This window comes from Lonchura striata, chromosome 28 (genome assembly GCF_046129695.1).
Source record: "Lonchura striata isolate bLonStr1 chromosome 28, bLonStr1.mat, whole genome shotgun sequence".
Lineage (NCBI taxonomy): Eukaryota > Metazoa > Chordata > Aves > Passeriformes > Estrildidae > Lonchura > Lonchura striata.
In genome coordinates, this window is record NC_134630.1 from 2,057,658 (window position 1) to 2,078,228 (window position 20,571).

The 20,571-nt window shown below is 62.2% G+C and overlaps 2 protein-coding genes across 3 annotated transcripts; one reads left to right on the forward strand and one right to left on the reverse strand.

Annotated features, from left to right (window-relative positions):
* Positions 1-196: 196 nt before the first annotated feature.
* On the reverse strand, positions 197-7,961 carry HMG20B (high mobility group 20B). 2 transcript variants are annotated; one of them, XM_021528297.2, is made up of 10 exons: positions 7,931-7,961; positions 6,543-6,603; positions 4,209-4,308; positions 3,748-3,951; positions 3,441-3,561; positions 3,289-3,338; positions 2,942-3,017; positions 2,552-2,767; positions 2,008-2,140; positions 197-1,334 (listed from the first exon to the last, which is right to left on the reverse strand). In XM_021528297.2, exons 2-10 carry the CDS (start codon positions 6,578-6,580, stop codon positions 1,322-1,324), a joined length of 951 nt encoding a protein of 316 aa, XP_021383972.1. In that variant the 5' UTR covers positions 6,581-6,603; positions 7,931-7,961; the 3' UTR covers positions 197-1,321. The 2 variants fall into 2 exon arrangements, with proteins under 2 accessions (XP_021383972.1, XP_077644898.1); XM_077788772.1 differs by lacking the exon at positions 197-1,334 and having other exon boundaries at positions 1,713-2,140.
* A 2,314-nt stretch (positions 7,962-10,275) lies between these two features.
* MFSD12 (major facilitator superfamily domain containing 12) lies at positions 10,276-20,444 on the forward strand. Its single transcript, XM_021528276.2, has 10 exons — positions 10,276-10,564; positions 15,216-15,426; positions 16,254-16,377; positions 16,598-16,795; positions 16,980-17,072; positions 17,156-17,248; positions 17,950-18,120; positions 18,427-18,521; positions 19,192-19,322; positions 19,902-20,444. The coding sequence occupies exons 1-10, from the start codon at positions 10,276-10,278 to the stop codon at positions 19,994-19,996; spliced, it is 1,500 nt and encodes a 499-aa protein (XP_021383951.1). The 3' UTR covers positions 19,997-20,444.
* Positions 20,445-20,571: the final 127 nt, after the last annotated feature.

Genomic DNA, 20,571 nt, shown 5'->3' on the forward strand with positions numbered 1-20,571 from the left:
GGTCACCCGAGGGGATCGGGTGAGCTCTGCCACGTAGGAAGAGCCCAGGCGCCGAGCCAGCACCATCACCTCCTCCCCAGCTGGAGCTGGGGGCTGCAGTGACGGGCTCAGGGCTGTCACCCACAGAACCACCCCAACAATCAAGCCCAGGATCAGCTCCAGAGCTCCCACTGAGCACAAACACAAAGGGACCAGAGCGGTTTTCTCCCACATTTATTTGCTCCCACCTCCATCCCCAGCCCAGCGGCAGCAGGAGATGGCAAATGGCAGATGCACAGCGCAGGCCCGGCAAGCGAGGGAGGGGTGGGAACACCCCAGTCCCCGTCAGACCCAGGGCCAGGGCCAGGCCCATGTAGTGCTAAGTAAGAAAATAAGACACTCTCTAATTACAGTCTGAGATTAATGACAGGCAGTCCCGGGGACACAAAGCCTGACCCCGGTTGCCAGCACAGTGGTCCCACAAGAGCAGGGGGGCTCAGGCAAAAGGGGCAGGAGGCAAAAGCCAGTGCAGCACACCCAGGGTCCATGCAAGCAGGAAAGGGTGGGTCACAACTCCCCTGCTACAGGAGTCCCCACCCTAGGACAAGGTGGGTCCCAGCTCCCCTCTTCCAGGGGTCCCCACTATGGGAGGGGGGTCAGTCCCAGCTCTCCTCTGCTCCCTTCCCCAGGAGGGGGCCACCGTTCCAGCTCCCCTCTGGCCTAAAGAGTTTTATTGCTTTCAGAAGCTCACTGCCTGGTCCCAGATATGGAAGAGAAGAAGGGTGACAGGGGCAGGGACTGAAGGCACCCATCAAATAAAAGCTGAGGCAGGTGGTGGAAAGGAGCTGCCCTCATGCCCTTGCTGGGATGGGACCAAGGGGCTCCCAAGCTGGCCAGGGGACAGGAGGCAGCACCAGCACCAAAGGGGTCTCGGTCACCCACAATTCCCCACAGCCCCAGTTCACCCTAAAGGAGTGTGTTCACTCCAGGCCAAAACCCACCAAAGCCTCCCTGCCTCAGTCAGGCTTCAGGGAGCCCCTGGCTGGCAAGGCAGGGCTGGGGGACCCAGGGGAAAACCAGGAGTGCTCACACCAATGCTGACCCTCTCTCAGCACTGCCCCAGCTGGGCTCTCAGCCCTGTCACCACTTGTCCCCTGAAGCTCAAGGTCCCTGGAGTTTGTGCAGCCGTGGCTCAGGCGGTCAGGGCTGGGGGTCCTGGCTGCAGGAAGGTGCAAGGGGCAGGGGGAGCAGCCAGAGCCCCTGCAGAGACTGTCCCTTGAGTGAGCTCCAAGGGACAGGCCCAGGGCCCAGCCAGGTCCGGGGTCTGGAAGGACTGGTCCTCTCACAAGTGTTCACTGAGAAGGGAGAAAAGCACAGCTGAGTCACAGCATCCTACAATGGTTTGGATTGGAAGGAGTCCTAAAGCTCATCCAGCTCCTCCCTCTGCCATGGCAAGGACACCTTCCACTGTCCCAGGCTGCTCCAAGTCCTGTCCAACCTGGCCTTGGGCACTGCCAGGGATCCAGGGTGGGCACCCTGTGCCAGGGCCTGCCCACCCTGCCAGGGAACAATTCCTGCCCAATCTCCCATCCAGCCCTGCCCTCTGGCACTGGGAGCCATTCCCTGTGTCCTGTCCCTCCATCCTTGTCCCCAGTCCCTCTCCAGCTCTCCTGGAGCCCCTTCAGGCCCTGCCAGGGGCTCTGAGCTCTCCCTGGAGCTTCTCCTCTCCAGGGGAGCACCCCCAGCTCTCCCAGACTGGCTTCAGAGCAGAGGGGATCCAGCCCCTTCGTGGAGCATCTCTGTGGGCTTCCCTGGGCTTGCTACAACAGATCAGCACCTTTGGACACGGAGACACCTCCTGAATTCAGGGACTTGGGCTTCCCTCTCCCACAGCTCCCTGGAGCAGCTGCACCATCTCTGCCCATCTCTGTCCACACCTCTCCTGCTCAGCTCCCATCGCCACCAGCTGGAGCTCAGCCCTGCAGTGCCCTGGCAACACCTGTGCCACGGCCCCAGCCCTGCACTCACCTGGCAATCCGGGACAGGATCTCCTTGACACGCAGCACCAGCGGCTCATGCTGCAGCGGGTTGCTCTCAATGGCACTGTGCAGTTTGGCCATGTAGAAGTCCAGGGTGCTCAGCGTGGGGGTCTCCCCAGTGCCTGTGAGGTGACAGCCCAGTGAGCAGGGCCAGCAGGGCCCCAGCCCAACCTGCTCATGCGCTGGGGACTGCAGAAAGGATCCCAGCACCAGATGCCATCTCCTGCAGTGGCACAAGCCCAGGAACACAAGGATTTGGGCCAATGTGGGGTGCAGCTGTGTGTGGCTCCAGAGAAGGAAGAATCCCAGCCTGCCCTATCCCAGGACAGGAAAGCCAGCTGGCTGTCACATCCCTGGGCTTCTCGGACAGCTTCCCAAGTGCTGCAGGATCCCACCCCAGCAGCAGATGGGCACTTATCACCACCCCACTGCTCGACAGTGCTGCCCTGCATGGGATGGGGGGCCCCTCAGTGCCCCTCTGCCCAGGCAGGGGTCCCAGCAGCTGGGGGGCTCCACAGTTGCCCCCAACTCACCGGGAATGGGGAGGGAGGCGAAGCTGGCAGTGAGGGCCTGCCGCACGGACTGGAGCTGCTGCTGCAGGGCCAGGGTCTGCCGCTCCTCCTGCACCAGCTCCTGCTCCAGCTTCTCCTTGGCGCAGTTCATGCTCTCCGTGTGCTTCTGCAGGATGGCATTCTGCTCCTCGAACTCCGTGTTCATCTTGCGCAGGCGCCGCAGCTCGGCCTCCCGGGCTGCAGGACAGCACCGTGTCCATGGGGACAGACCCTGGACAACCCCCTCATCCCAAACCCAAAGCCAGGCCCACACACAGCTCTTCCAAGCAGCTCTGTGTCACCAACGCCCAGGCTCCAGCCAGGACCTTGTCCCTCCACAGAGGCTTCCCAAGGACCCTCCACAGCCCCTACCCTTGTTTTGGTCCAAGAACTCCTCGGTGAAGATGGGCACATCGAAGGTGGAGAAGGTGTCGCTGCACTCACCAGCCTGAGACAAGAGGGAGGGGTTGGGCAGGGCTGAGCCCACCAGAGAGGACCCCAACACCTTGGGGTCGGGCTGATGAGGGCATTGGGACAGGGTGAGGCCTGGCCCTGTCTGGCAAGTGAGGACGGAGGACAGCTGTGCTGTGCCTCCCACCCCTCCAGGAACCAGGGACTCGCAGACTTAGAACTCCCTCTGCCCACCCACAACTGCAGCCAGCCCAGCAGTGCGAGTGCCTCAGTTTCCCCACACACAGGTAGACCAGACAGTGCCTTACCTTGTGTGGGTGCCCGTTGAGTAGGGTGTTCACGGCCACCGCACCATCCTCTGCAGGGGAGGAAGGAGGTCACCCCAGGGCCCAGCCTCGCGTCCCCAAAAGGTTCTGGCAGCACCTGGCTGGATTCTGAAGCCATTGCTCCCACAACCCACCTTTTTTGATCTTTTTCTCCTGGATCTTCTCCGTGCACATTTTGTAGGCCTCTGACTGCTGGTATTCCCGCAGCTCCTTCATGTACTGCTGCTTCTCTCGCTCTGCCTCGTCCAGGTACCGCTGTGGTGGGTCACAGAGGGGCCTCAGCCTGACCCAACCCAGCCTGCCGGGAGCTGCTGACCTCTCCCTGCCCAGCTCCCACTCCCCAGTACTGGGCCCAGCACCTTTCTTCAAGCAAGCTCAGGGGTTTGGGGGAGCAGGCTCTGGAGCTGCCCAGCCCTGGGGGTCTCCACTGGGGGCCAGTACCTGCTTCTCTGAGAGCTGCAGTTTGCTCCACTCTGCTCCCAGCATCTTTGTGATCTCTGGGAAGGGCAGGTCGGGATGCTGCGTGCGAATCTGCTCACGCCGCTCATTCAGGAAGCGCACGTAGCCTGTCACGGGGGCTTTGGGGCCATTGGGAAGGATCTTCTTCCTCTTCTTGCCCTTGGGCCAGCCCCTCTTCTTCACCGGCTGGCACCCATGGGGAAGGGACAGCCCATCAGGGATCAGAGCCATTGCATCGGTGGGACACAGGAGCAGCCCCTAGGCCCACCTGGGCCACACAGCCCTCAAGGCAAAGTCTGAGCCCCTCCCTGGCCCATGGCAACAGCCACTGACTCATTGGGCTGCTGCAGGGCAGGTGGAGGGGCAGGGGCAGCCCCAGGCCAGGCACCTTGGGCCCCACTCCCAGGGATGGTGTGAGATGGGACACGGGCTCTGGGACTCACCTCCTCCTCCGGCTTCTCGCCGCCCACCCGTGCTGACTCTCCCTTCTCCTGTTTGATGGCCACCAGGAAGTTCCCATGCTGAGCCTTGCCCGTGGCATGTCTGCAACCAGAGCACTGTCAGAGAGGGCCGGGACACCACGGGGACCAACAACGACATGTGCCCCAGCAGCATGACCTCGCACCCCCTGAGTCACACAGCCCCAAACCCTGCACTGGCCATGGAGCCCTTCTTCCCATGAGGGGAGCACTGTGAGCAGGGCAGCCCTGCACACTAAAGCTGCCCTGAAGTCTGGTGACAGCCCTGGGACTCGTCAGGGACATTTGGATGGGGGCTGGCTCTTGGGGTCAGGGAACATTGACAATCACATCCCTGCCTGTCACCTGGGCTTGGGACACACCTTGGTGGGGTGTGCTAGCAGACTCCACAAGGGAGCAGGAGCCACAGGGGTTTGGATCGTGGTGCCAGGGGCACCACCTGGAAGCATCATCCACATCCCAGGAACCCTGGAGGCAGAGGGTGAGGGCAAGGCACTGGCTTGAGCTGCTCTGGCCACAAGTACCCCAGCAGGTTTGTGTTGTCTGTGACACCTCCCTGACACCTTGAGCAGCAGCACTGCAGGGCCCAGCCCCTCTCCCCAGGTCACTGCCATGGCTTCATGGATCAGCTGCTGCTTTGGGGAGAGCCTTCCTGCCCTACTGAGCACCCTGGGTGGGTAGAGCCTCTGTGTCCCACCACAGCATCACCCTGGGGCACGCTAACCCCCGGGCACCTCCTCCAGCTGGCTCCATCCCCCAGCCCTGTCCCATTCACACCCCAGGGTCCTCAAGGCAGCTCCTGCTCTGCTGGAAATGTTTCACCACATCAGAGGAGCCACAAAGGGCTCCTAAGTATAACCAAATGATGCTTGCTTGGGTTCCAACCACGTCTCCAGACTTGGGAACCAGCCCAGGGCCAAACACAAGTCCTGGCACAGACATGTGCCAAAAGTCACAGCGATCCCAGCCTACTCAGGATGTACCTTGGAATTTCCCCTGTGTTTGCCATATCATCTACCTGGAGCAAACCCCAATCCCTGCAGAGACCCCAAGCTATTGCTCTCCATTTATCGTCCAGACAAGCCATCCTTGCAGTTAACTTAGGGGGCACCTTCTGTAAGCCCCCAGCACAGAGCCTGACACTGCAGTGGCCCTTGTAGAAAAAGTGGGACAAGTCCTTCCACCAGGATCAGAGGCCAACCAGTGCCCTGAATGTGGGCCAACACCCCCACATTCACAAAAAACCTTACAGAAAGGTGTGAGACCATCTCTTCTCCCAGCTCCTGGGGAAAAAGAACTCTCTGAGGTTGTGTAGGGTCATGGCCAGCCTTTGCCTTTATCAGCTCCAAGAGCAATGTTCCCAGTGATGTCCACAGCATCACTGTGTTTGCCAGGAACACACTGATACCCTCCAGCACCAAAAGGATCACCCTCCCGCCTCGTGATACAGATTCCTCTAATGCCTAAGGATGCTTTGAAAAGCAATCTCAGACAAGATTCCTCTTTAGCCAGTTCATTCTGGCATCCACATCCCTCCACCTCTGAGGCGCTTCCCCATCTGCCAGTCAGGAAGGCCAAGGACAACTCAGGACAGCACAAATCTCAGAGGAATTCAGCCCTTGCTGGTTTTGATCTCCCAATATGCTTAGAATCACAGAATCCTGGAATATCCTGAGCTGGAAGGGACCCCCAGGGATCATCAGCCCAGCTCCTGTCCCTGCCCAGACCCCCCAACAGCCCCACCCTGAGCAGCCCTGAGAGCGCTGTCCAAACGCTCCTGCAGCTCTGGCAGCCTCGGGGCCGGGACCATTCCCTGGGGAGCCTGGGCAGTGCCAGCACCCTCGGGGGGAAGAACCTTTCCCTGAGCTCCATGCCAAGGCCTGGCACAGCTCCAGCCCTCGCTGGGCTCCAGGAGCTGTCCCAGAGCAGAGCTCAGCCCCTGCCCCTCTGCCTCCCCTCGGGAGGAGCTGCAGCCCCGAGGAGCCTCCCCTCATCTCCTGTGCTCCAGCTGAACGAGCCAAGTGCCCTCAGCCGCTCCTCAGACCTTCCCCAGCTCCGTGTCCCTCCCTGGGACACTCTCCAACAGCTTTGGATCCTTCTGACCTTGTGGTGCCCAAAGTGCCCCCAGCACTGGAGCTGAGGCTGCCCCAGTGCAGAGCAGAGTGGGACAATCCTTCCTCAGCACACACAGACCACCCCCAAGGCTTGGAAGGGGGTGAGTTTCTGCTGCTCTTTCACCAAGGGCGCTGATGTACAGCAGGGTGGCCAGAGGAGGTTGTGGCAGGTGGTGGCACTTACAGCAGGGCGGCAGGCGGCTGCTTGGTGCTGTGGGCCATGGGCAGAAGTCTCAGTCAGCACCCTGGGGACAGAGCACAGTTGGCACTGTCATCAAGCTATGGTGCCCACCGGGGTCGCCCTGCTGAAACCCCCCTCGGAGGTGTCTCCCTCGTGGGGAAATCACAGGACCCCTCCCCAAATGGCATTTCCTCCCCAGCCAGCTCCTTATGGGCATCCCCACCCACCCTAGCCCCCAGGATCCTGGCACAAGCTCCAGCCTGCTCCCACTGACCCAACCCTTCCTGGGGGTGCCATTGCAGCTCCCACCGGCTCATTCCCCTGGTCCCCTTCTCAGCATGATCCCCAGTGACCCCTGAGCTCTCCCCCGCAGAACTCCCCTTTCCGAGACCCATCGCAGTCCAACAGCTTCATTCTCAAAACACTCTGCGCCCCTCACCCCCCCTGGCACCCCTCACTGGCCCTCCCCTTCCTGCCCTCCCTCTTGGAGTCCCACCACAGCGCCCCAGTGGGCTCGCCCTCATAACCCACCCTGATAACCCACCCTCACAACCCGCGACTCGCCGAGCCCCCCAGGGGTCCCCTCCCAGAGGATGCCCCACAGGATTCCCCCGCAGGAGCCCCCCCAGGAACACCCTTCCCACAGGAGCCTCCCCAGGATCTCCCCTCAGGAGCGCCCCTCCCAGAGGATTCCTCACAGGATCCCCCCAGAGGATCCTCCCACAGGAGCCCCCCAAGGAACGCCCCTCCCAGAGGATTCCCCACATGCTCTCCCCCCAAGATACCCCCCCAGGATCCCCCCACACAGGATCCCACCCCAGGATTCCCTCACACGCTCTCCCCAGGATTCCCCCACACACTCCCCACCCCAGGATCCCCCCACACGCTCCCACCCCAGGATCCCCTCACACGCTCCCCCCAGGATTCCCCACCCCAGGATCCCCCCACACGCTCTCCCCAGGATTCCCCACACACAGGATCCCACCCCAGGATCCCCCCACACGCTCCCCCCCACGATCCCCACACACAGGATCCCCCCCAACACGCTCCTCACCCCAGGATCCCACCCCAGGATCCCCACCCCAGGATCCCCACACACAGGATCCCACCCCAGGATTCCCCACACGCTCCCCACCCCAGGATCCCCCCACACGCTCTCCCCAGGATTCCCCACACACAGGATCCCACCCCAGGATTCCCCACACACAGGATCCCACCCCAGGATCCCCCCACACGCTCTCCCCAGGATCCCCCCACACGCTCCCCACCCCAGGATTCCCCACACACAGGATCCCACCCCAGGATCCCCCACACGCTCTCCCCAGGATTCCCCACACACAGGATCCCACCCCAGGATCCCCCCACTCGCTCCCCCCCGGCTCCCCCCTCACAGGTCCCCCCGTCCGGACCCGCCGCCGCCGCCGCTCACCTGACCACGCCCCTCTATTATTATGCAAACGAGGCTCCCGCCGCAGCGCCGCCGATTGGCCGCTCGGCGCCGACTCGCCGAGCGGAGCCAGACGCGGGTTGGCTGGATGAGATTACGTCAGAGGGAAGCGGCGGAAGGGGGATCGGGGCTGGCGGGCGCGGCGCGCGCGCGCTGCTGGCGGCCCGACCAATCAGCAGCCAGCGTGGGGACGAGGAAGTGTTGTGGACGGGGCAGCGCCTTAAAGGGGCAACGACAAACAGGTGGGGACGCAGCTCCTATGGCCCTCTGTGGGCAGCGCTTTAAAGGGGCAACGCCATGGCGGCGTCCCAGCGCGCCGCCCCATTCCGGTGACTCCAGTGTCTTCCCACCGCTCCCAGTAACCTCGGTACCCACCGCGGGGCTGGGCCACTGGTTCAGCTACCCTGCTCCACTGCTCCCTCAATCTCAGTACCCACCCAGCGGGGGGTACCCATGACACCAGTACTTATCCTAGAGTCCCAGTGATCCCAGTACACCCCCAACACTGCTTCCTGTCACCCCAGTACAGCCCATACTAGTTCCAGTGACCCCATTAAATACACAAGGGGAGGTCCCCCACGACCTCCAGTCTGCTCCCAGTGTCTCCAGTATTCACACAGCTGGGGATCCCTACGATGTCTGTAGTCACCACAGAGTCCCAGTGGCCCTAATACTCTTGTCTAGAGGGTCTCAGTGCCTCCAGTACTGTTCATACTGGTCCCAGTGACAACAGTAGCTACTCAACAGGAGCTCCCAGCTGCCCAAGTAAGCCCACGCTACTCTCAGTCACACCAGTATTCACCCTACAGGGGTGTCCCACGACTCCAGTAACCACCCCAGAGTCCCAGCGACCCCACACTGTCCCCAGCAACCCCAGTGGGGACCATAATGGCCCCAGGCACATCATTACCCAGAAGGTCCCAGTCACCCCAGTACCCCCACATGACTCCTACTAACCCCAGTGCCCATCCAAGCAGAGGGTCCCTATGACATCTGTAGTCATCCCAGTGTCCCAGTGACTCCCAGCTGACTGGTTCCAGTGCCCACAATCCTTGTACCCTCACTCCTGTAGTCTGACACTCCCCACGAGGTGCATACTGGAGTATTGGGGTGACTGGGAGCAGTGTGACGGCGGACTGGGATCCCTGGAACTCTGGCAACTGCAGGCATCATGGGGATCCCTCACTTGGATAACCAGGGTTGCTGGAGCAGTGAGGATGTACTGGTGTCACTGGAATTCTGGGGTGCCTAACGGCAGCACAGGGACCATCCTCTTGCTAAGGTGGGCATTGAGGTCACTGAGAGCAGTGTGGATGTACTGGAGTGACTGGGACATTCCCTCGTGGGTAATGGGACTGTTACAGGCAGCACTGGTGTGACTGGGAGCTGTGTGAGGGTTCTGGGCTCTGCGGGACTGCTGTGGGCAGGGCAGGAGTGACTGGGAGTGTGGGAGAAATGCTGGGAACAGCACTGGTGTGACTGGGAGCAGTACAGGGCCAGTACTGGTGTGACTGGGAGCACTGTGGGGACAGCGCTGATGTGACTGGGAGCAGTGTGAGAGTAACATTGCTGCAACTGGGAGTAGCATGGGGACATTACTGGTTTGACTGGGAGCACTAAGGGGACAGCATTGATGTCACTGGAGCAGTGCAGGGGTGATACTGGTGTGACTGGGAGCAGTATGGGGGCAACAATGGTGTGACTGGGAGCAGTGCCATGGTACTGGTGTGACTGGGAGCAATACAGGGCCTCTACTGGTGTGACTGGGAATGGCGTGGAGTAGCTATCATGTGTCTGGGAACAGTGTGGGAACAGCAGTGGAGTGCCATGGGATTGGAGTGGGGATGGTACTGGTGTAACTGGGCACTCACCGGCTGTGCGGGCATCCCTGGTGTAACTGGTGTAACTGGGCACTCACCCACTGTGCGGGCATCCCTGGTGTAACTGGTGTAACTGGTGTAACTGGGCACTCACCCACTGTGCGGGCATCCCTGGTGTAACTGGTGTAGCTGGGCGCTCCCCGGCTGTGCGGGCATCCCCGGTGGAGCCGGGCGCTCCCCGGTGGGCGGACATCCCCGGTGGAGCCGGGGATCCCGTCCCGCCTCCCGCTGCCCGGGCCGCCCCGCCCAGCACGGATCTCCGGGGGATGCGGGGGATCAGCGGAGCCGGCCGGTCCCTCCCTGTCCCTGCCATCTCCTCCCTCCGCGTCCCTCCCCGTTCCCTCCCATTCCCGGCGGTCCCTCCCGCCGGGCCCGTGCCGCCGCCGTCCCCGCGGGCTCAGGCCGGGCCATGGCGGAGCCGCCGCGGTCGCCGCCGTCCCCGGGCCCGGCGCTGCCGCTGCGGGCGCGGCTCAGCTTCGCGTGCGGCCACTTCCTGAACGACGCGTGCTCGGCGCTGTGGTTCACCTACCTGCTGCCCTTCCTGCACGCCGTGCTCGGCTACGGGCACGGCGCGGCCGGCGGGCTGCTCCTGGCCGGGCAGGCGGCCGACGGGCTCTGCACGCCCCTGCTCGGCTTCGAGGCCGACCGCGCCCACGGCTGCGGCCGCTGCGGGCGCAGGAAGGGCTGGCACCTGGCCGGTGGGTGCGGGGACCGGAGGGACCGGAGACACCTGGGCGGAGGGCGCGGGGAGCGGGAGCTCTGATGGGGGGAGCCGGGTGGAGAGAGCTGACCCCGGGAGAGCCTTTCTAGGGTGTCTTGAGTGGGCGACATCCGAGGGGGGAACTTTACTGCGGTGCTGTAAGTAGAGCGGGATGACGCCGGGGGAGCTTTCCGTGTGTCGGTGCTGCGGAACAACCGGCAGAGCCTTTCTGGGATGCTCTAAGGGAAGAGGGATGGCCTCGGGGGAGACTTGCTGGGGTGTCCTTCTAGGGTGCTCTAAGTGGAGAGCCCTTCTAGGGTGCTCTAAGTGGAGAGCGGTGGCCCCGAGGGACCCTACTTTGTTGCTGTGTGTTGAAGGACACACGGGGGAACCTTAGGGTGGCCCAAGGGTACCTATCCAAGGTATCTCGGGTGAAAATGGGTGGCCCCGGGGTGGCCTTTCTGCGCTGGCCCAGATGGAAATGAATGGCCATAGGGAGCCTTTCTGGGGTGCCTTGGGTGGGACACACTGCTGGGGTGCCAAAGATAAGAGATGGGTAACCCTGAGGGGCTTCGGTTGCGGGAGGGGAGGAGTATGGCTGTGAGGGAGACCTTCTGGGGTGCTCTGGGTTGGGGGCACCTGGGGGAGCCTTTTTGGGACGCTCTAAGTGGAGAGGATGGCTCTGGGGGTGCCTTTCTAGGGTGTTCTGAGGATGTGACCGAGGGTGCCTATCTAAGGTGACATGTGAAAATGGGTGACCCTGGGGGATATTTTCGGGGATGCCGGGGATGGGAGACACCCTCCTGGGGTGCCCAGAAGGGAGAAGTTTGGCCACAGGCAGCATTTCTGAGTTTCCCTGAGTTGGGGCTACCCAGGGGAACCTTTCTGGGATGCCCTAAGAAGGGATGACCATGGAGAAACCTTTCTAGGATGCCCAGGGTGGGGGACAGTGGGAGATGCTGGGTGGAGGGGTTGGCCCCAAGCAGCTCTGCTGGGGGGACATGGGGGTGGACACTCTGCTGGGGGACCCTGTGGGGACATGGAGGAGCCCCTCTGGGATACAGGATCAGCCCCAGGGTACCTTTCTGGGGTGCCCTGGAAGAGGGGGAGCAAGTCCAAGGGTGCCTTGGGGGATCAGCCTTGGGAGTTCCCTGGAGCAGGGAGGAACCAGGGTGCCTTGTGGCATGGAGGTCTCCCTGAAGATGTGGGAGCCTTTCCGGGGAGGGGGACCATCATGTGGCAGTGAGGTGGGGACAGGGTCTCCCCAGCCGGAGAGGGGCAGCCCCAGGGGTGAGCAGAAGGGAGGCCTTGAGTGGAAGGGAGCAGCTCTTCCATGGAAGGGAGGGCTGCCCTGGGGGCTCTTGGGGCTCTGCCCCTGTGGAAGGTGAAGGGGCTCTGGTGTGTGCCCTGGGTGACAGGATATGGGTCTGGGGTGCCTTGTGAGGAGGGGATAGCCTGGGGAGGTGCCTTTCTGGGATCCCCAGCAGCAGCGAGGTGGGGACAGAGTTGCTCCATGTCTAGGGGACAGTGAGATGCTGAGCCTGGATGGGGAAGGTGCACCATGGTATCCCTGTCCTGTCTGGGCACCATCCCACCCCAGCAGGCTCGCCACTGTCCCTCAGGTTTTGTGTGTGTGGGTGGCAGTGAGCTGAGGCAAGAGCCATGTGCTCAGACCTTGGAGATACAGCAAAACCAAGTAAAAACCATCAGTAAAATCTGGGCTTTCCCAAAAGCCCAGGTGCTTCCTGAGCAGCTCTCAGTGTCCCCGGGGCGGGGGACCCTATGGTGCGGGGCCTTTGGCTGTGCTGGGGCTGTGCACCCCGGGGGCCAGCAGTGGGGTACAGCTATGGGATGCACAGGAGGCTCTGGCTCACAGGAATTATTGACAGGTTTGTCTTGCATTCTGCCCTAGGTCAAAAAATGCAATGGAGTGCAGGGGCTGGTGGGGACCCATCTGTTGAGGTCCCTCTCTGAGGGGACAGTGTGGTGTAGAGAGAGGTCCTCGGTTCCTCTCTGAGGGGACAGCATGGCCTGAAGAGGGGTCCTTGGTGCCGTGACTAGTGCAGGAGCCTGCACATCCTGCTTAGCTGGTATTGGGGACGGGGCAGTTGATGGAAAAAACGGCCATTGATAACAACCCTCGGTAACATCGGGCACTGCCTCGCCCAGAGCACACCCGTGGGGAGGGAGGACGGTTGCAGTGTGGCTCCTCTTATCTTGATCCCAAATTTATCTCGACCAATGCTTTGTGCAACTCAACGGCAGCCTGATAAGGCGTCTGACCCCGCCGGAGCTTGGCTTGGTGAGTCAGGGAGAGTGCTGGCGGGGCAGCTTCACCCCTGCCCCAGCCCCAGCCGCATCGGCAGCCTGGATTTAGGGAAGTGGCCGGAGCTGTTTCCTCCCCCTGCTCCAGCCGGCTGCTGCCCAGCGAGCAGAGGAGAAATGCTAACTCAGGCTGTGCAGGGAGCAGAGCACAGCCCGGGGCAGGCTGCAGCAGGCACCAGGCTGTTTTCCAGACCTGTTTTCCTTCTTCCCAAGGCGGGGGGATTCCCCGGCGCCCACCTTGGCTGACCACAGAGTGACAGCGGTGGTGGCAAACCCACCGGATCCGGCTGCGCCGGGGCCACCGGGCTCCCTCGATCACGCTGCAGCGAGGGCTGTTGTGTCTCGTCCGGTGGCAAACCCGTGCTCAGATCAGAGGAAACGTTGTGTAACCGCAGCCTCGGGGCGGGGGAGACACCACGAGTTGCTATCGTGGCATCTTCCCACCGCCCCGGGGGTTCCCACAGGCGCTCCCGGCTGTCCCTGCCTGCTCGCCGGCTCTTTCATGGGGTCCGGCCTCCTGAAGCAGGGGGAGGAAGGGTGAGCGGCTCTTTGCTGCCTGTCTCAGCCTGTCTGGCAGTGCTGTTCCAAAATACCTGCCCCGGGCGCCTGTGCTGAGCAGCTGGTGTTCTCATGACCTGCCCCGCAGGGCCAGAGATGAGAAGCTGGGCCTTTGCTGCCATGGGGTGCTGCAGGCAGGGCAGAATGGTCTCGGCTGCGCTCCCTTGGCCCTGCATGGGAGAGCAGGGGGTCCCCAGGACCCCCCTGACCCAGTGCAGACACTCCTGGGCACTTGGGGTACATGGCTATTGGGGTGCAGCCCTGTGCCAGACGGGCACAGCTCCTTGGGGTGGCCAGTGGGGTGACCCTGGTGGTGGACACTGCCTGTCCCAAGGGGCCACGAGGAGGAGGTGACACTCCTGTGGTTGTGTAGGTGGCGATGGCTCAAGGGTGGGCACAGGAGCAGCCCTGGAGGCTGCAGCAGCCGGGTCCCACAGCTCCTGCCCCAGTGCTCCCCTGGGAGCCCTCACAGCCCAACAGCATTGCAGAGCCTGACCCTGTGGGGCCCTGGCACCCTCACCCCGCATCTGGGCCCAGCTAAAACCCAGGGAACAGAGAGGATCTGGGCTGGTTTGAGCCCTCATGGACCTTTCCATGCCTGTGGTTTGGGGCACAGGCACCACATGTGCCTGAGTCCCCTGTCCTCCAGAGGTCCTGGAGCACCAAAGCTGAGCACTGTGAGCCAGTGTGGGGACCCAGCACCCTTGGTGGGATGGATGGGGCTGGGTGGGATTGTCACTGCTACCCTTGGCTTTGCCCTGGCCTGCATGGCTGTGCTGTGTAGGAGCGAGGAGGAGGAGGAGGAGGAGGAGGAGGAGGAGGAATTCCCCTTCATGTGTGGGAGGAAGAGGAATCACTCATGAGGAAGAGAGGTTCTTGCAAAGTGGAGAGGGTACCCTGGGGGCCTGGCAAAGCAGGTTCCCCTCAGCTGTAGGCACGGCTCTTCATCAGCACACAGTGAAGCTGAGGATATGTAGGACAGTACAGGGGGACGTGGGACAGGATACCAGGCTCTGCATTGGGGCCTGGGGGTCTGTGGAGCCGCTTGGCAGATAGATTCTGTAACTCTGGGAAAGGGGAGGGTGAGGCCAAGCTGGCCTGTGTGCCCCACGCAGGGCCCCTATGTGCAGCGTCCCCAGGCTGCGTCCCTGTGGCTGTCCCGCCACAGCAGAGGGAGGAGCCTGGCTCTGATGTCCCTGACTCAGTGGGCCCTTCCTGGAGCCCCCGTGGCTCTGTGTCACCCTGTCATGCTGCGGGTGATGTCTGTAAGTGAGGTGGAAGCACAGCTCTCTCTGCCAGCCCCACTCTGCCAGCCCCATGGGAGAGGGGACATGGAGACAGGCGGGGTGCCAGTGCTCGTGGGACAACCAGAGCCCTCCCAGTCTAGGGGTGCCTTATCATCATGGGCAGGCAGCAGGGAGGGGTTATCTGACTGGATATCTGCACTGGGGACAGCCAGAACCTCCTGGTGTCTGTGGGTGTGACACTGAGGGTCTGTCGTGGGGTGTCTTGAGGAGACAGAGCAGTGCTAGTGCTGTGCTGGGGAAGGACCTTGATTAGGGGGTGTCTGTCTGGGCTGGGTGCCACATTTCCTGTGCAGGATGGGCTGAGGGGGTGTCTGGAGCTCCACGTGTCTCATCTGTCTGGGGAAGAAGCTTACCTCTCTCCCCAGCTCTGGGGTAGAACCTGTCCTGGAGAGGGCTGTGTGTGTCACATTGGAGTCCCAGCCAGGTGTGCAGCCTCTCACTGCTCCACTCTCTCCCCAGGCACCACCTGTGTCCTCGTGTCCTTTCCCTTTGTCTTCAGCCCCTGCCTGGCCTGCAGAGACAGCACTCCACAATGGGCAGCCTTCATCTACTACCTCCCCTTCATCATCATCTTTCAGTTTGGGTGGGCAGCCACACAGGTGTCCCACCTGGCCCTCATCCCTGAGCTGGTGAGCAGTGACCATGGGAAGGTGGAGCTCACGGCTTTCAGGTGAGCACAGCCACACCTGGAGGTCACCTGAGCGTGGGGGAGCTGCCCTGGGTCCCATCACTGTGTGACAGGAGGACTCTGGGTGCTGTGACACACCAGACACTCTTGGCCTGGCAGGACAAGGACTTGGCCATGTGGGTGTCCTGTGGGATTTGCCAAAGGACTCTGGTCCTGCATTGGTGACCCAAAGCCTTTGGTGGCAGGAGGGAATGTCTTGATGGCAGGGATGTCAATGACACATCCCGTGGGACACTTCCCTGAGCTGGGGACACTTCTCCTTTGGGAATGGACGGTGGCATTTAGGGTGGCATCTGGGAGGGACTGTCCCTCCCAGATGCCCTCAAGGAGAGTTGGACACAGCTCTGGATACTGTTCTGGAGGTGAGATGTCTCCAGGGCCAGGTGGGCAGTGCACTTGGCTCATCTCTGTCAGGACTGGGATATGGGATGGGATGTTTATTCCATGGAGCAGGGTGAGCAGGGAGGATGTGGGGTAACCGTGGGTCCAAGTGGTCCCATTCTGGGGTACTGGGTCAGGCAGCTCCTGGCACTCTTGAAGCAGAGGTGAGCTGTGCCTGCGGGGGGAACAGACTGACCTGTAGGGATCTTGGTTTCCTCCCAGTCGTGCCCCGAGGCTTGGACTGGGCACACTGGGAATTGCAGCATTAAGGCTGAGGCCTGGCCAGGTGCCATGTCACCTCAGCCATGACACTGGGGTGCAGAGGCTGTAGCACGTCTGGCTCGGAGGGCAGCTGTGGGCAGTGGTGTCCTGCTGTGCTGTCCCCATGCTTATCCCTCTGCATCACCCCAAGGTTTCCTTCTGCTCAGGTATGCCTTCACTGTCATGGCCAACATCACTGTGTACGGCCTGACCTGGCTCCTGCTGAACTTCCAGACCGACCAGCCCGACCACATGGAGCACCTGGGCCCACAGGACATCCCTGTGTTTCGGGTGAGTGGCAAGGCATAGTCCCTGGGCTTCCCTCTTCCCATGGCTCAGCTGGGGAGGTACTGGAGGCAGTCAGGGGGCAGTGCCATAAAACCTCACCAACTGGGCCAGAGCCACACTGAGCCCTCCGTGGGGTTTGGACATGCCTCCTTACCCTCCAGACTGCTGGGGGGCTGATGGTGGGCTGCTCCCACTGCTGTGCTCACCCCCACTACCTCACCAGAACTTGGCCCTCATTGTGGTGGGGCTGGGGGCCGTGTTCTCCCTCATCTTCCACCTGGGCACCAAGGAGAAGCCGTACCCACCAGGGGTGCTACCCGAGTCAGAGGAGAGCACCCCACTGCTGCACAAGGAGCCCTCGGGCCCCCCACGCCCACTGCTGCTCTGGAAGGACTGGCTGCTGGAGCCCTCCTTCTACCAGGTATGGCCTGGGCTGCTGCCACGGGACTTGCCTAGGAATGGGTGGGGATGGAGAGGGGAGCTGTTCTGGGCACCCATCCACCCCCTCAGAGGGGCCATCCTCTTGCTGCTGGGCACCTGTGCCATGACAGCTGGGCAGGGCAGGTCCTTCCCACAGGCTGAGCCCTGGCCCTGTCCCCTCCCAGGTCGCGGTGCTCTACATGGCCACCCGCCTCATCGTCAACCTTTCCCAGACCTACATCGCCATGTATCTGACCAACTCGCTGCTGCTCTCCAAGGTGGGCCAGGGCAGGTCCAGGGGTGCGTGAGAAGGTGTCCCGGTGTGGCCTGGGGCTCATCTCCCTGTCCTTGTCCCTTGCAGAAGTACATTGCCACCATTCCCCTAGTGATGTACGTCAGTGGGTTCCTCTCCTCATTCCTCATGAAACCTGTGAACAAATGGATTGGTCGGAATGTGAGTCCAGGGTGCTGGAGAGGTTGGAGTTTGACCCCAGGAGAGCACCAGGGGCCAAATCCTGGCTGTGAGCAAAGCTCCTGGCACACCTGAGCTGGAGAGCAGAGACTCCTCATGGACCCTCTGTCAGCAACCACCTACTGCAGCATAAATCCTGGGACTGGGTGTGGTGGGCAGGGATGGGATCTGGGTCCTGCTGGGACTGGGGGTAGTGGGCAGGGATGGTGGCAGGGGCCTGTCTTGTACATCTCTCAGGCTGGGGAAAGCAATGCTGGCCCAGAGTTACCATGTCCATGCAGGCCTGACTGGGCTGCAGAGCCCTGTGGTGCCCATCAGGGACAGAGCGGGGGTCTGGTTACACTGGCCAGGGTGGGCACACAGTCTGCAATGCCAGCAGGAGGGACCTGCTTCCCTAGTGTGTCCCCTCTGTGCTGTTGGGTGCCAGTGGAGTGTCCCCTGCCCTCACAAACACACTTCCACAACTTTGCCTGGGCTTAACCCTTGGGCTGCAGAACAGCCTGGAGCACAGCAAGGACCTGCTTTTGGGGTCTCCTTGTTTAAATACAGCTGGGACAGAGCCAGGGCTATCCCTCATGGGTCCTGGGCAATCTGGCCTCATGCCCTCCCTGCTTGCTCCTCCCTCACCAAGTGCCAGCTGATGTTTGAACTTCCTCTTCTCCCTCTGCCCGTCCCCATCACAGCTGACTTACTTTGTGGGCATCCTGGTGGTCCTGGCCTTTGCCTCCTGGGTGGCCCTGGCCAGGCCAATAGGAGATGAGATCTACGGGCTGGCGGTGCTGCTCGGGGCCGGCTCAGCCACCATCCTGGTCACGTCCCTGTCTATGACTGCAGATCTCATCGGCACCAACACGGTACGGCCACTGCTCCTGCTGGGATGGAGTGGGGGTCATGGCAGGCACAGCACCCACGGTCTGGAGTGGGCAGTGCTCAGGGTTAGGGGATGGAGACGCGGGGAGGGGGCTCTGCTGGCCCCGTGTGCTGGGCCCCGTGAGTGTTGTGCCCATGCTCTGCTGCTGTGCTGCAGTGAGGGCTCTGCCCATGAGAGGGCACACGGCGCGGCTCAGCGCGGCACAGCGCGGCACAGAGCGGCTCAGCGCGGCACAGAGCGGCTCAGCGCGGCTCAGTGCGGCTCAGCGCGCTTCCCTCTCCTCCCGCAGCACAGCAGCGCGTTTGTCTACGGTGCCATGAGCTTCACAGACAAGATGGCCAATGGCCTGGCTGTGATGTTGATCCAGAACCTGCACCCCTGCCCGTAAGTGTCTCTGCAGAGCTGGGACCCCCATCGCTTGGGGGCCATGAGGAAATATTCCAGGGTTGGAGCAAGAGACATGGGAGGGAACCAGCTTGGATTTGTAGACTCCCACAATGGTTTGGATTGGAAGGGACCTTAAAGTTCATCTCCTTCCACCTCCTGCCATGGGCAGGGACACTTTCCACTACACCTGGTTGCTCCAAGCTCTGTCCAGCCTGGACTAGAAGACTTCCAGGGATGGGGCAGCCACAGCTGCTCTGGGCAACCTGTGCCAGGGCTTTCTCACCCTCAAAGGGAAGAATTCTTTCCCAATATCCCATTTAACCCTGCCCTGTGGTAGAAAGCAGCCATTCCTCCATGTCCTGCACCCCATCTCTTGTCCCAAGTCCCTCTCCAGCTCTCATGGAGCCCCTTTAGGCACTGGAAGGGTCTCTGAGGTCTCCCTGGAGGCTTCTTTTGTCCAGCTCTAATTTGCCTTAAACCCTTCTTCACCTTCTCTCCTGGCCGTGGATGAGGGCCGAAGCCATACCCTGAGGATATCCTTGCCCTGGGCCTTCCCCTCACATCCCAGTGGAAACCAGTCCTGAGTCTGACTGAGGATGTGGGACCATTGCCCATAGCCTGGGACCCCAGTCCTGGCCTCCAACCACATTCCTGCCTGTCCTCGCAGGACTGAGCTGTGCTGCCCTGCCTGTGTCGAGTTCTACCGCTGGGTGATGGTGCTGGTCACTGGTGGCATTGCTGTCACCGCTGTCACCACACTGTGCTCCATCATGGTGTGGCCCATCCGGATCCGCTGCCGTGAGTGGGGCTGAGGGCTTGGGGGCAGCCCAAGGTGTGTGGGGCTGGGAGCACTGGGAACCCTGTGGTCAGTGCTAGCCTGGACTAACGCCACAGTGTCTTTGCAGATGGCCCCAGTGGGGCAGCGGTGGGAGCACTGTTGTTACTGGGCTGGCTTGTGGCCATGCTTGCAGGGGAACCCTCACAGTAGGACACAGGGCAGGGTCACTGTCTCAGTTCCCTGCTGCCTATAGAGAGGGGCTGTGTTTGCTTGCTGTGCCCTTCTGGAGGGCAGCACCCCCCTGGCCTGGTTATGGCCATGCTGGCCCTGGGGCTCCAAGGGGTGGCAGCAAATGTGGGGGACTATGGGCTGACCCTTGACAGGCTGAGTAGCCAGCAGTCCTGCTCAGTGCCTGCTCTGCCCCTCGGGGTGCCAGTGCCTTGCTGTGGTTGGGGGAACAGGACAGACCCCTCATGCTGCGTGGGGCCATGTTGGGTCATGCCCTTGGTGCTAGCAGAAGAGTCCAGGAGGACCAGGCCAGCACGTGAGGGTCACTCCACACTGCCATCTCTCCTGACCTGTCCCTCCTCTTCCTCCAGGTGCTGTCAGCCTGCAGGGGCTGAGCAGCGCAATGACCCCTGAAAGCGGCAGCACTGAGGGAGAGAGCCAGAGCGGCACCGTCAACGTCAACTGAACGGGGCTGTGTCCTCAGGGCTGTGTCCTCAGCCACCGTGTCCTCAGGGCTGTGTCCTCAGGGCTGTATTCTCGGCCACCATGCCCTGGGCCACCGCGGCGCCACACTCCGAGCCTGGAGGGTGCCCTGCACTGGGGGCACCGGACTCTGGGGAGGGGGTGACCCCCGTCTCCTCGCACTGGACTCACATTCCCACCCTGACCCCCTGTCCCCGCCCTGGGCTCTGGTGTCCCGACCCCGCCGGGCCGATGAAGGCTGTCCCAGGTGCGGTGTCACCGGTGCAGGGTCACCTGTCACCTCTCTCCTGCACAATGAACACTAGAAGGGCCTAGGCCAGGCCGGGGCAGCCTCACAAGAGGGCGGCGCTGGGCCCGAGGTTTTAACCTGCTTTTGTAAGGTCAATACGTACAAACGGCACTTTATAAAGAAGAAGGAGAGAAAAAGCCAAGCGCAGCTGACGGCCCCGGACGGGGGGCGGGCTCCGCTGCGGGGTGCGGAGGGCACGGCTGGGCTGGGAGCAGGGTAGGGGTGCCCGGGCCGGGGGGCGCCCCGGGGGCCGGGGGGCGGCACCGCCC